The 14,093-nt window shown below is 46.1% G+C and overlaps 1 protein-coding gene and 1 non-coding gene across 2 annotated transcripts; both read left to right on the forward strand.

The window, feature by feature from the left end:
- Positions 1-44: 44 nt before the first annotated feature.
- On the forward strand, positions 45-6,804 carry gskip (gsk3b interacting protein). The gene is made up of 3 exons (XM_078234562.1): positions 45-366; positions 3,624-3,920; positions 6,032-6,804. Exons 2-3 carry the CDS (start codon positions 3,657-3,659, stop codon positions 6,188-6,190), a joined length of 423 nt encoding a protein of 140 aa, XP_078090688.1. The 5' UTR covers positions 45-366; positions 3,624-3,656; the 3' UTR covers positions 6,191-6,804.
- Positions 6,805-12,331: 5,527 nt separating this feature from the next.
- Positions 12,332-12,404, forward strand: trnat-ugu (transfer RNA threonine (anticodon UGU)). The gene has a single exon. It is a non-coding gene; the product is annotated as a tRNA-Thr (tRNA).
- The last annotated feature ends 1,689 nt before the right edge of the window (positions 12,405-14,093 follow it).

Here is a 14,093-nt window from a genome sequence, read left to right on the forward strand (position 1 = left end):
CCCTCCGTCAGCATTTCCTCTCAGCATTCACAGGGTTACAGTCTCAGCTACCGAACTACAACAGGGAGACAAACCGCCTTGGCAACGGGAGAGGCTTGCGGCAGCCTCGAGGACTCTGAGGCCTCTCTCAGCAGCTAGGCCTCGAGCAGCGCTCTCAGCGGCTGACGTAGCTCCGCACAGCCTGCCGCCATCATTGAGACTGGCGCAGCCTCTGCCCGTCGGAAAGATGGCGGCAGCGCGAGTGACGCAATGGGGGCGCCAGGCGAGGTGCGCGCGCAGCCACCTTTAACCGATTGTTTAATTTAAATTCCGGATCGTGGCGTCTCTGGGAAAGATGGAAAACTGACATTGCCGAGAGTTTCTGAGGTAATGTCCACGCAGCGGCGCCGCAATATCGATATCTTTCTCATCCTGGGGTCCGGGTAAAGGCCGCTGACAGCTGGCGTTCGGCTCCCTCCGACCCGATCCCCTCCCCAACTGGATCCCCACCGGATCCCCCCCCCCTCCCCAACTGGATTCCCACCGGATCCCCTCCCCACCTGGACCCTCACCGGATCCCCTTCCCAATTGGATACCCCATCGAATCCCCTTCCTAATTGGATCCCCACCGGATCCCCTTCCCGAATAAAACCCCAACAGGATCCCCTCCCCAACTGTGTCCCCCTTAACCCTGTCCCCTTCTCAACTGGATCCCCTCCTTAACTGGATCCCCCACAGAATACTCTCTCCAACTGGATCCCCCTTAACCCGGTCCTCCTCCTACCAGATCCCCTAACCTGATCCCCTCCTCAACTGGATCCCCCCCCACCGGTTTCCCTTCCCAACTGATCCCCACGGGATTCCCTCTCCAACCGAATCCCCCTAACTCAATCCCCTCTCCCAACTGGATCCCACACCAGATCCCCTACCCAACTGGATACCTCCTAACTCAATCCCCATCTCAACTGGATCCCCTTAACCCAATCCCCTTCTCAACTGGATCCCTCACCGGATCCCACATCTGATCCCTACCCAACTGGATACCCCCCATCCACCCCACCCCGATCCCCTCTCATCCCAACTGGATCCCCTCCCACCTGACCTCTTTCTTCCCTACCCAATCCCCTACCCCCATCTCATCCTCTCCCCCTCCTCCCGCTCTCCTTCCACCGCCAGATCCCTTCCCTAAGGAGTTGTTTTTATTGTTTAATCCAGTGGTTCCCAACGGGTGTGGCGCGGCGAGAGAGGATGGCAAGTGTGGCGGGAAGATTCAAGGACAATCAGAGAAACATTTAAACATGGATTAGATATTTTTCCAAAGTGATTGTTTTAAAATTTCTGGATGTCCCATGATCATATTATAAAGTAGTTGTGTTCTATGTTATGAATCAAGCACTGCTTGGAGTTGTTTTTTTTTCGTTTTTGAATGTATTTCTTATCAATAAAAAATTCGGTGTGGCGCGAGCAAATTTTTATTCCGAAAGTGTGGCCCAGTGAAAAAAGTTTGGGAACCACTGGTTTAAACACTCACTTGGGTGAAAGTACAAGACTTATTAAAAAAGGTAAAAACACGTTCCAAATCTTACACTAGTTTACAAAACAGAACCAGTTACAGACTGTCAGAGTCAGCATGGATTTACAAAAGGGAAATCATGCTTGACGAATCTATTGCAATTCTTTGAGGATGTAACTAGTAAGAGTTGACTGAGGAAAACCAGTGGATGTGGTATATTTAGACTTTCAGAAGGCTTTCGACAAGGTCTCACATAACAGACTACTATATAAAGTTAAAGCACTTGGGATTACAGGTAATGTCTTGAGATGGATAGAAAGCAGAGTTGGATGAATGGGTGTTTTCTGATTGGCAGTCAGTGACTAGTGGTGTTCCACAGGGATCTGTGCTAGGACCCCAACTGTTCATATTATATATTAATGATTTGGAAGAGGGAACTAAATGTATTATCTCCAAATTTGCAGATGATACAAAGTTGGGTGGGAGGGTGAGCTGTGAGGAGGATACAGAGATTCTTCAGCGTGATTTGGACAGGCTGAGTGTGTGGGCATCTGCATGGCAGATGCAGTATAATGTGGATGAATGTGAGGTTATCCACTTTGGTAGCAATAATAGGAAGACAGATTATTACTTGAATGGCTGTTGTGACGTTAGTGTCCCTTTAAGAGATTTTTTATAAAAATCATGATCTCTGCAGTTCAGATTCTTGGGTGATGTCATTGTGGGAGGAGAAAAAACTGAGTGCAGCTCAGGTGGCAGGAATTTCATCTTCAGTTTGTGAGATGGAGTGTTAAAAGCATCAAGTCCCTCTCTCTCCCTGATTGTTTTTTGGAAATTCAGTTGGTTGGTGAAAACAAGATCTCACTTTCTGAAGGGTTAGGGTCAGGGTTAGGCCTGCTGTTTTGAGTGCTGGACCAGAGTCTCTCAGGTGTGTAGAAACCTGCCCTGTTTTAAAGCTGCACTGAGCCACAGGAATACTTGACTGCAGCCTCATAAGGAAAATAATCGATCCCAGTATCAAGGGAGCATTAAGCTGTGCTGTATTAGACCCGTGAAAAAGGGTTTTCTTTGTTGTCTGTGGGTTTTAGTTTTAATTGGAACACATTAGAGATATTCATTAAGAGTTATACATTATAATGGTTGTTTTGTTTCTTGTTTATAATTGATAAAAATTCTTGCTAATTTTCTTACTATACATGTTAACTATATTCTTAAATAAACTTTGTTTGATAAAAGCACCCTAATGGGTCATTTGAATCACACCTGAAGTGAAACATCTCATGGCAGATTCCCTAGCCAGGTTCCCTAGCCAGATTCAACTTATGATTCAGGCAGGCTTCACAAAACACTCTGGAGTTTCTAACCTGAACCATAACAGTGTAAGTTGAGAAAGGTGGATACTCAGACCTTGGATTCCTTGTGCATTAGTCACTGAAAGTAAGCGCACAGGTACAGCAGGCAGTAAAGAAGGCAGATGGTACGTTGGCCTTCATAGTGAGCAGATTTGAGTATAGGGATAGGGATGTTGCAATTATATAGGGCGTTTGTGAGGCCACACCTGGAGTATTGTGTGCAGTTCTGGTGTCCTTATCAGTTGCTGTTCAGTTGTTCCATTAACACATTCTGCTGTTTCACCTTTTGCCACCATTAGCACTCTTCATCCCCCAATGACACCATTAACACTCCCTTTTGTCCATAACAAATTTGTCGATATCTCCTTTGCCCCAACCTATTCTTGGTTTTCTATTCTGCTCCACCTCCTCCGCCCCCTTTCCCACTACATAATTCTCTACATTCCTACCTTGTTTCAGTTCTGTAGAAGGATCATTTCATTCCAAAATGTTAATTCTGTTTCTCTCCACAGATGCTGCCAGACCAACTGAGTTTATCCAGAATTTTTGTTTTATTTCCAGCCAGCCATCTGCAGTATTTTGTTTTTATTGAGATGAATATTCCACATTGTTCACAACACATCATTGTGACAATTGACAGACCAGCAGGGGAGGATTCATGACAATGAGAGGCTCATCAAAATGAGCTGGAGTTATTTGATACTGCTGTGTGCTGGAGATATGAATTGGTCAGACGTGTCTTTTTGAAATAATTACCTGTTTCACTTTTTAATTTACAGTCTCTTCAGAAGGAGCGATATTGTACCCAGGGAATGGACTGTGATCCCCAGGATCTGAAGCAATCGATGTTGAATAATTTCAGTGAGGTTGCAGATTGGGAAGAGAGAGACTCTGAGGGGGCAGACGTGAAGGATATGAGAGTGGAGGCAGAGGCAGTGGTGAACGACGTCAACTTTGCTGTTCGTCACATGGCTGTCACGAAAAGCCTCCCAATTGGAGAAGATGTTGCCTATATTAATGTAGAAACAAAGGAAGGAAACAGATACTGTCTCGAGCTAACTGAGGCAGGACTCCGGGTGAGAACAGCACTGATACCAACTCACGCAAAAATGGTCTTTCTCTGGGTTAAAGATTCTGTCTTTTTAAATTATTACTAATTTGTCCCTGCTGAGTAATAACTCTTACTCGGATTTGTTGGAAGGTTGCAGCGATGTCTCGTAAACAACTTGTGTTTGATAATCATTCTAGTGCAGCACCTAGGTATGTTAAAGGTGCTATATAAATACAAATTGTTGTGTGCACACAAAATCTTTCTCATCCCAGGAGAATATACCCAGTGTGTTCAAACATTCTTTCCCACTCACTAACTTACCAGGATATCAAGAGGCATTGGCTTCTCCAAATCACAGGAAATGTCAGCTATGAGTGGAGTGCTTGAGACAAATGTATGTTTATTGCTGAGGGATTTATACTGTTCAGGCTGCAGAGGTATTCATGTTGCACTGGCTGGACAGGGTGGAAGTTAGAAGGAAAAGGACTGGCTGGATGTCTGGTTAGGGCAATTCAATGGGAGTGAAAAGGATGAGCAACGATGCGGTGGTGGGACTCTTTCAGAATACTGCAATTGATGTTTTGTGGCCAATTCTGGTTACCACACTTTAGGAAGGATGTCAAGGCCTCAGACAAAGTGCAGAGGAGATTGAGTAGAAGGATGAGAGACGTCAGTTACATGGAGAGACTGCAAAGCCGGAGGTTAAGGGAAGGATGTAATTAGAGAGTTCAAGATCATGATGTGTTTTTGATAGAGTAAATCAGGAGAAACTGTTTCCAGTGACAGAGTAGTTGGTGACTAAAGGGCACAGATTTAAGGTGATTGTCAAAGAAACCAGAGGTAAGATTTTAATAAGAAAGTTGTTCTGATTTGGAATGCAACATCGGAAAGGGTAGAGAGGCAATTCAATAGTAACTTTCAAAGAAAAATTCAAAGGGGAAACATTCTCAGGGCAATGGAAAGGGTTCATATCTCACACAGTTTTCATTTATAATCTGTAAGGACCAAAGTCCAAGAAATGACGATAATCCCAAGGATCTGAAGGAATTGATGTTTAATAATTTCAGTGAGTTTGAGGATTGGGAAGAGAGAGATTCTGAAGGGAATAGGCATGAATCATAGAATCATACAGCGCAGAAGAGGCCCGTCAGCCCATCGAGTCTGCACCGACAGGCCGGTGAGCCTCATGTCTGTAGTGGGTAAGTTGTTAGAAAATATTCTGAGAGACAGGACCTACAGGCATTTAGAGAGGCAAGGACTGATTAGGGACAGTCAGCATGGCTTTGTGAGTGGAAAATCATGTCTCACAAACTTGATTGAGTTTTTTGAAGGGGTAACCAAGAAGGTAGATGAGGGCAGTGCAGTCGACTTTGTCTACATGGACTCTAGCAAAGCCTTTGACAAGTTACCATCGCATGGTAGGTTGTTGCATAAAGTTAAATCTCATGGGATCCAGGGTGAGGTAGCCAATTGGATTGAATTGGCTACCTCACCCTGGCTTGATGACAGAACAGTAAGAAGTCTCACAACACCAGGTTAAAGTCCAACAGGTTTATTTGGTAGCAAATACCATAAGCTTTCGGAGTAGAGCTCCTTCGTCAGATGGAGTGGATATCTGTTCTCAAACAGTACACAGACACAGAAATCAAATTACAGAATACTGATTAGAATGCAAATCTCTACAGCCAGCCAGGTCTTAAATGTACAGACAATGTGGGTGGAGGGAGCATTCAACACAGGTTAAAGAGATGTGTATTGTCTCACTGTCATCTCACTCTGATGACAAAAGACAGAGAGGGTGGTTGCAAAGGGTTGTTTTTCAAACTGGAGACTTGTGACCAGCGGTGTGCCTCCGGGAAAGGTGCTAGGTCCACTGTTATTTGTCATTTATTCTGGGAGGTGTGGTGGTTACGGGAGTGTTTTATTCTGGGAGGTGTGGTGGTTACGGGAGTGTTTTATTCTGGGAGGTGTGGTGGTTACGGGAGTGTTGTATTCTGGGAGGTGTGGTGGTTGTTTGAAACTTGTTTATTCTGTGGAGGGAAGTTTTGTGTTTGCTGTTTCATTCCAGTAGAGGGTGAATGAGGGATAGATTTGTTTTGTGGACATCTTGGTAATGACCTATTTTTCCTCGTCCAGGTGGTGGCTTATTGTTTTGACAAGGTGGATGAGTCACTGTCGATGCAGTACCATGAGACGATTTACTCTCTCCTGGACTCAGTTAGTCCCGCATATCGAGAAGCATTTGGAAATGCACTCCTGCAGAGACTAGAAGCTTTAAAAAACGTACAGGAGTGAGTGACTCCCAACCCTTCGTGACGGCATGTTTGTCAACGTTTTTTTGGCTGCAAGAAGTTAATGACAAAATATATGGGACGAGATTTGCACACATCTCACAGAAAGTTAGCAAAATGTTTGTTTCCATGTTCACACAGTGGTACAGTCGGGATTCACATTCTGGAGAGTGTTTGTAAATTTCCTTGCTGGAACAGAGCTGAGAATTACACAACTCCTTTTGAAAGGAGTCAGTCTGTGTGATTGTAGCAGCACAGTGGGCGTGAGGGCCTCTTTGGTCCACGCCTTGTGAAACGGACAATAGACATTGTCCAGACCATACTTTTTGGTGAGAGAGAAAAGCAAGTGACCAGTGCTGAGATTAGGCCATTGTGTGTCTGGGAACTTTTAGCTTCTCACAACTTTCTTGTTGATAAAATGTTGCTTCATTTTACATGTTGTGCTTTGACTTGTTAACTTGTTCACTTAAAAAGGAAACTTCTTGTGCTGTTAAATTGTGAAGTCCAGAAAGTTAAATTTCTGGTTTAACTTGCAGATTCTAGGATGAGAAAAAATCCAATCTTTCAAAAAGAAGTTAGTGTATGTTTTACAAAAAGAATAAAATATTTTGGACATTTGAGTTGTTTATAATTATTTCCATTGGCTGATTATCAGTTTTTTAGGTTTTGTTAAAAGTATTTATTTTCTCCCATTCTTCCCGTTCACGCAACACCCTGACATGAAAATATATCACTGTATCTTCACAAAATCTAAATCCTGGAACTCCCAAACAGCATTGTGGATGTGCCTACATCACATGGACTGCAACAGTTGAAGAAGCTCTCCACCAATGTCCCCAGTTTAATTTGGGATGGACAGCCAATGCTGCTTTGTCAGCAATGCCCGTGGACAAATAGCGAAAGTAAAAAATGATATTCAAATTTCTTTATCTAAATGCACAGAGCATCTTCAATAAGACAGTGGCACAAATGGGGTGAATGATTTAGATCTAACCACTGTTGGACACTCATAGTTATCTGAAGTGTGGGATTCAGCCAATTATTCAGTCAATAAATACTAAATCAAAGAATTGTTATAGTGCAGAAGGAGGCCATTTGGCCCATCATGTCTGCACTGGCTCTCTGAAGGCATTTATTTCACTTAGTGCCATTCTCCTGCCTCCTGTCCGTATGTTGTTTCTTTTCAAATAATCTAATGCCCTTTTGAATGTTTCAGTTGAGCCTGCCTCCACCACACTTCCAGGCAGTGCATTCCAGACCCCAACCACTTGTTAAGTGAAAAAGTTTTTTCTCATATCACTTTTGCTTCTTTTTCCAACTGCTTCAATATGTGCCCTCCGGTTCTTGATCCTTCCAACAACACAAACAATTTCCGCCCTGTTTGTTAAAGGGGCAATCATCACATCCCTCCCGCTTTAACTTCTTTATACAATCTTCAATGACCAAGTTATTAGTCCTAAACTCTAAACATTATACATAAGTCGGACAATTATAAATGGAGTCTGAGGGATTTTTCTGTTTCTTGTAGAACAGTGTAATTCTGTAATCTGACATACTTCCATCGGATCAACATTAACAGGAACTGCAGCTAACAGGGAAGGGACAAACACTACAACATATCTAAAGAAGACTTTGGGACTCCCTTCCCTGTTTCTCCACAAATGCTGCTAGACCTACCTAATTTTTCCAGCATTTTCTGTTTTTATTTCAGATTTCCAGCATCTATAGTATTTTGTTTTTATTTGAGGGATTCACTTTTTTGTTAGCTGCCAGTCTCTTTTCAGTTTCTGTTTGTTTCTCTTATTTGCTTCTTTATGTTGCCTCTGTACCTTTTATTTGGCCCGGATCCATTCTTACCTCACTAAACTTGGCTTTTCTCAGGTAGTGTCTTTTCCTCTGGACCGTTATTTGTCCTTGCTGGAAGGAAAGATTTGTGCCTCTGAGATCACAGTGACTAACAATTACCAAGGCATCTCCTTGTTAAGTACCATGGGGAAAGTCCTTGCTTATGTAACTTTGACCAGGTTGTAGACTGGTATCACACCACATCTACCATGAGTTTCAATGCAACTTCAGAGCTAGCAGATCGACAGCTGACCTGATTTTCTCACTGACATTTACAGGATTAGTGCCACAAACAGTGCTGGCCACTCTACATTGCCTTCATAGACCTCACTAAGGCCTTGTTAGTGGAGACATTCTTTAAACTGTTGTGGAAAGTAGGTTGCCCGCCTGGACATTTCTTCTTCCCATGAGAAGATATTGGTTACAATGGAGCTTTAAAGATCAGCAGCAGGTAAAGCAGGCCTGCGTCCTGGTGATAACTCTCTTTGGCAACTTGTTTTCTTCATGCTGCCCTTGTATGGTTTTGACCACCTGCATGCCAGAGCTGTTGAGCTTGGCAAGTCCACACACCGAGGCCAAAGTGCATAATGTCCAAGTCCATTAGTTACTGTTTGCTGACGACACTGTGCTGGCATCCCATTCTTGTACGGATATGGGCAGATTTCCAGAATCCACAATATTTTGCTTTTGATTCCCTGTATTTTTGTCTTGTTGGCTAAATGGCTGATAACAGTGGCACTGCATTCTCACAGCGCCAGGGACCCAGGTTCGATTCCAGCCTCGGGTCACTGTCTGTATGGAGTTTGCATGTTCTCCCCATGTCTGCGTGGGTTTCCTCCAGCTGCTCCGATTTCCTCCCACAGTCCAAAGATGTACGGGTTAGGTTGATTGGCCATGCTAAATTGCCCCTTAGTGTCCCAAGATATGTAGGTTAGGGGGATTAGTGGGACATGGGATTCAGGAATAGGGCCTGCAGACTCAATGGCTGAATGGCATTTGATTTAGAACAAAGAACAAAGAACAATACAGCACAGGAACAGGCCCTTCGGCCCTCCAAGCCCGCGCCGCTCCCCGGTCCAGGATTGAATCCTGAATCCAGGACCCCCGCCCAATTTTCCAGCCTATCTACATCCTAATATCCTATCCACCGAGCTGTCCCTCACAGCTACGATGCTTTGTTCATCACAACCTATTAACTCACCCCCACCCCCCCATTCCAGACCATGTGATCTCCAGGGAGAGGCGAAAACCCAGAGTGAAAACCCCAGGGCCAATATGGGGAAAAAAAAATCTGGGAAATTCCTCTCCGACTCCCTGAGGCGATCGAAACGAGTCCAGGAGATCACACTGGCCCTGATCAGAAAATGCTTCCCATCACTATTCATTTCCACTTCTGCTTTACGAACACCATCTGAATTCCCTGCCCCCGAGACAGGTTCCCAAATATCCGCAGTCTCGCTCTGTACTGGCACCAGCAAGATGATCATAGAATGAAGCCTTGAAACGAGAAACAAAGAACAATTAGCCCGCGCCGCTCCCTGGTCCAAACTAGACCACTCTTTTGTATCCCTCCATTCCCACTCCGTTCATATAGCTGTCTAGATAAGTCTTAAACGTTCCCAGTGTGTCCGCCTCCACCACCTTGCCCAGCAACATATTCCAGGCCCCCACGACCCTCTGTGTAAAATATGTCCTTCTGATATCTGTGTTAAACCTCCCCCCCTTCACCTTGAACCTATGACCCCTCGTGAACGTCACCACCGACCCGGGGAAAAGCTTCCCACCGTTCACCCTATCTATGCCTTTCATAATTTTATACACCTCTATTAAGTCTCCCCTCATCCTCCGTCTTTCCAAGGAGAACAACCCCAGTTTCCCCAATCTCTCCTCATAACCAAGCCCCTCCATACCAGGCAACATCCTGGTAAACCTCCTCTGTACTCTCTCCAAAGCCTCCACGTCCTTCTGGTAGTGTGGCGACCAGAACTGGACGCAGTATTCCAAATGTGGCCGAACCAACGTTCTATACATCTGCAACATCAGACCCCAACTTTTATACTCTATGCCCCGTCCTATAAAGGCAAGCATGCCTTTATTGATTTGATTTATTATTGTCACATGCATTTACAGTGAAAAGTATTGTTTCTTGCGCGCTTTACAGACAAAATATAGAGAAGGAAAGGAGAGAGTGCAGAATGTAGTGCCACAGTCATAGCTAGGGTGCAGAGAAAGATCAACTTAATGCAAGGTAAGTCCATTCAAAAGTCTGACAGCAGCAGGGAAGAAGCTGTTCTTGAGTCGGTCGGTTCGTGACCTCAGACTTTTGTATCTTTTTCCCGATGGAGGAAGGTGGAAGAGAGAATGTCCGGGTTGCGTGGGGTCCTTAATTATGCTGGCTGCTTTGCTGAGGCAGCGGGAAGTGTAGACAGAGTCAATGGATGGGAGTCTGGTTTGTGTGATGGATTGGGCTACATTCACAACCTTTTGTGGTTCCTTGCAGTCTTGGGCAGAGCAGGAGCCCAGACCAAGCTGTGATTAACCAGAAAGAATGCTTTCCATGGTGCATCTGTAAAGGTTGGTGAGAGTCATAGCTGACATGCCAAATTTCCTTAGTCTTCTGAGAAAGTAGAGAAATTTTTGGGCTTTCTTAACTATAGTGTCGGCATGGGGGGACCAGGACAGGTTGTTGATGATCTGGACACCTAAAAACTTGAAGCTCTCGACCATTTCTACTTCGTCCCCATTGATGTAGACAGGGGCATGTTCTCCTTTACGCTTCCTAAAGTCGATGACAATCTCCTTCGTTTTGTGACATTGAGGGAGAGATTATTGTCACCGCATCAGTTCACCAGATTTTCTATCTCATTCCTGTACTCTCGTCATTCTGCACTGTAGGAATCCAAACAATAATTTGCATTGCCCTCTTTTTAGGTCAAACCAAATAAGCAAACTCAGATTAAATCAGGACAAAGTAAAAGGGGCAGCTCCCCAAAAGGGAGGGGGAACAGCCCGAACAGAAATCAAAGTACAAAGGAAACTTAAAAACATCAAATTAAAATGTGATTATTAGGGTCAATAATGCACCCCAACCCCTGCGGTGCCCAGCGGGCGCGGAAGGCGTCAACCCCGCCCGTGGACACCGCATGCTCCCTCTCCAGGGACACCTGGCCGCGAACGTAGCCGCGGTAGAGGGGCAGACAGGATGGACGGCCCCCTCGATCGCCCACTGCCTGGACCGGTAAATGGCGTGTTTCGCCAGGCCCAGGAGCAGGTTCACGAGGAGGTTGCCATCCCGACCCTCCCCTCTCCGCACCAGGTGTCCGTAGATCAGGAGCGTGGGACTGAAGTGCAAACAAAACATCAATAAAAGGTTCTTTAGGAAAACATAAAGGGAGTGCAGCCTAAGACACACAACATAGACATGGTCCACGGACTCCACAAGGCCACAGAAGGGCAGTCTTCGGAGCCTGTGAACCAGTGAATCCTATGGTTGTGCTTCAGTCTCAGATTCAAGCCACTGGCTCCTCTTCATTGTCCTTCTTCCAGAAATCCAGCAGGGGCGCCAACAAGCCCGCAGGCGCAGTGGGAGCAGGGCAATGGCGCGCCCTCTCCTGGCGGACTGTGAGTATTGCAATACTCGGGAGCAGCGCCATCTGCTGGTGGACTGTGACTATTGCCATGCCCGAGTACAGCGCCCTCTGTTGGCGGACTATCAGTATTGCATTATCCGAGCGCAGCACCCTCTGCTGGCGGACTGTGAGTATTGCAATATCCGAGCGCAGCACCCTCTGCTGGCGGACTGTGAGTATTGCCATTCCCGAACGCAGCGGCCTCGGCTGGCGGACAGTGAGTATTGCCATACCCGAATAATGCGCCCTCTGCTGGCAGCCTGTGAGTATTGCCATACTCGAGCGCAGCGCTCTCTGCTGGTGGATTGTGAGTATTGCCATACCCGAGTTCAGCGCCCTCTGCCGGCGGACTGCGAATATTGCCATGCCCGAGTACAACGCCCTCTGCAGGCAGACTGTGAGTATTGCCCCACTGGCGAATTCATGGCAGCACCTGGAGACGTCCCGCCCTCTGGTGGCCGAGTGCTGGTGGTGTAATTTCGGCTCCATTGTGAATAATTTAAACCCAGACAGTGAGGGTCCTGATTTGGGGCCTTGGTGGGTGAAGGGGCTGCTCTGTGGGCAGGGAGAGAGACTGGGATCCCTGGATCTGAAACCAAACAGAAAGGAACATGTCAACAAGCCGGTTCTAGGAATGAGTTGGAGCAGCTCCCATATTTACCTATGGTTCAGGCTCCATAGCTCAGTGGTTAGAGCACTGGTCTTGTAAACCAGGGGTCGCGAGTTCGATCCTCGCTGGGGCCTCCCAGGACTTTTACCCTCTCAACTTCAAAATAAAAATCAAATGTGTCCACATGCATAGAACATTTTAAACTCCTGAGGAAATATATTATCGATACCCTTCCAATTCCACAGAGGATCAGCATCCTTAACAGTCACAGTGTCTTTAGGCCCCTCAATGGTCTGGAATTCTCTCCTCAGACCCACCCTGCCTCTCTTAAAACCGTAAGAAGTTTAACAACACCAGGTTAAAGTCCAACAGGTTTATTTGGTAGCAAAAGCAACACAAGCTTTCGAAGCTCCAAGCCCCTTCTTCAGATGTGTGGGAATTCTGTTCACAAACCTGTTCTGTTCTCTTAAAACCTACCTGAACAAAGAACAAAGAACAGTACAGCACAGGAAACAGGCCCTTCGGCCCTCCAAGCCTGTGCCGCTCCTTGGTCCAACTAGACCAATCGTTTGTATCCCTCCATTCCTAGGCTGCTCATGTGACTATCCAGGTAAGTCTTAAACGATGTCAGCGTGCCTGCCTCCACCACCCTACTTGGCAGCGCATTCCAGGCCCCCACCACCCTCTGTGTAAAAAACGTCCCTCTGATGTCTGAGTTATACTTCGCCCCTCTCAGCTTGAGCCCGTGACCCCTCGTGATCGTCACCTCTGACCTGGGAAAAAGCTTCCCACTGTTCACCCTATCTATACCCTTCATAATCTTGTATACCTCTATTAGATCTCCCCTCATTCTCCGTCTTTCCAAGGAGAACAACCCCAGTCTACCCAATCTCTCCTCATAGCTAAGACCCTCCATACCAGGCAACATCCTGGTAAACCTTCTCTGCACTCTCTCCAATGCCTCCACGTCCCTCTGGTAGTGCGGCGACCAGAACTGGACGCAGTACTCCAAATGTGGCCTAACCAGCGTTCTCTTCAGCTGCATCATCAGACTCCAGCTTTTATACTCTATACCCCGTCCTATAAAGGCAAGCATACCATATGCCTTCTTCACCACCTTCTCCACCTGTGTTGCCACCTTCAAGGATTTGTGGACTTGCACACCGAGGTCCCTCTGTGTTTCTATACTCCTGATGACTCTGCCATTTATTGTATAACTCCTCCCTACATTATTTCTTCCAAAATGCATCACTTCGCATTTACCTGATTGACCAAGGATCTCAAACAATGACGGGACAGAGTACAGGAATGAGATAGAGAATCTGGTGAACTGGTGCAGCGACAATAATCTCTCCCTCAATGTCAACAAAACGAAGGAGATTGTCATTGACTTCAGGAAGCACAGAGGAGAACATGCCCCTGTCTACATCAACAGGGATGAAATGGAATGGTCGAGAGTTCTTTGGTGTCCAGATCTCCAACAACCTGTCCTGGTCCCCCCATGCCGACACTATAGTTAAGAAAGCCCACCAACGCCTCTACTTTCTCAGGAGGCTAAGGAATTTGGTGTCAGCTACGACTCTCACCAATTTTTACAGATGCACCATAGGAAGCATTCTTTCTGGTTGTATCACAGCTTGGTATGGCTCCTGCTCTGACCAAGACTGCAAGAAACCACACAGGATCATGAATGTAGCCCAATCCATCATGCAAACCAGCCTCCCATCAATTGACTCAATCGACACTTCCCGCTGCCTTGGTAAAGCAGCCAGCAAAATCAAAGACCCCACGCACCCCGAACATTCTCTCTTCCAACTTCTTCT

This window comes from Mustelus asterias, chromosome 18 (genome assembly GCF_964213995.1).
Source record: "Mustelus asterias chromosome 18, sMusAst1.hap1.1, whole genome shotgun sequence".
NCBI lineage: Eukaryota > Metazoa > Chordata > Chondrichthyes > Carcharhiniformes > Triakidae > Mustelus > Mustelus asterias.

Bases quoted from the DNA above. Each gene is read 5' to 3' on its own strand.
- gskip (XM_078234562.1), top strand. From the start codon at position 3,657: ATGGACTGTGATCCCCAGGATCTGAAGCAATCGATGTTGAATAATTTC. The intron at 3,921-6,031 runs GTGAGAACAGCA...TTCCTCGTCCAG, and splicing joins TAACTGAGGCAGGACTCCGG to GTGGTGGCTTATTGTTTTGA.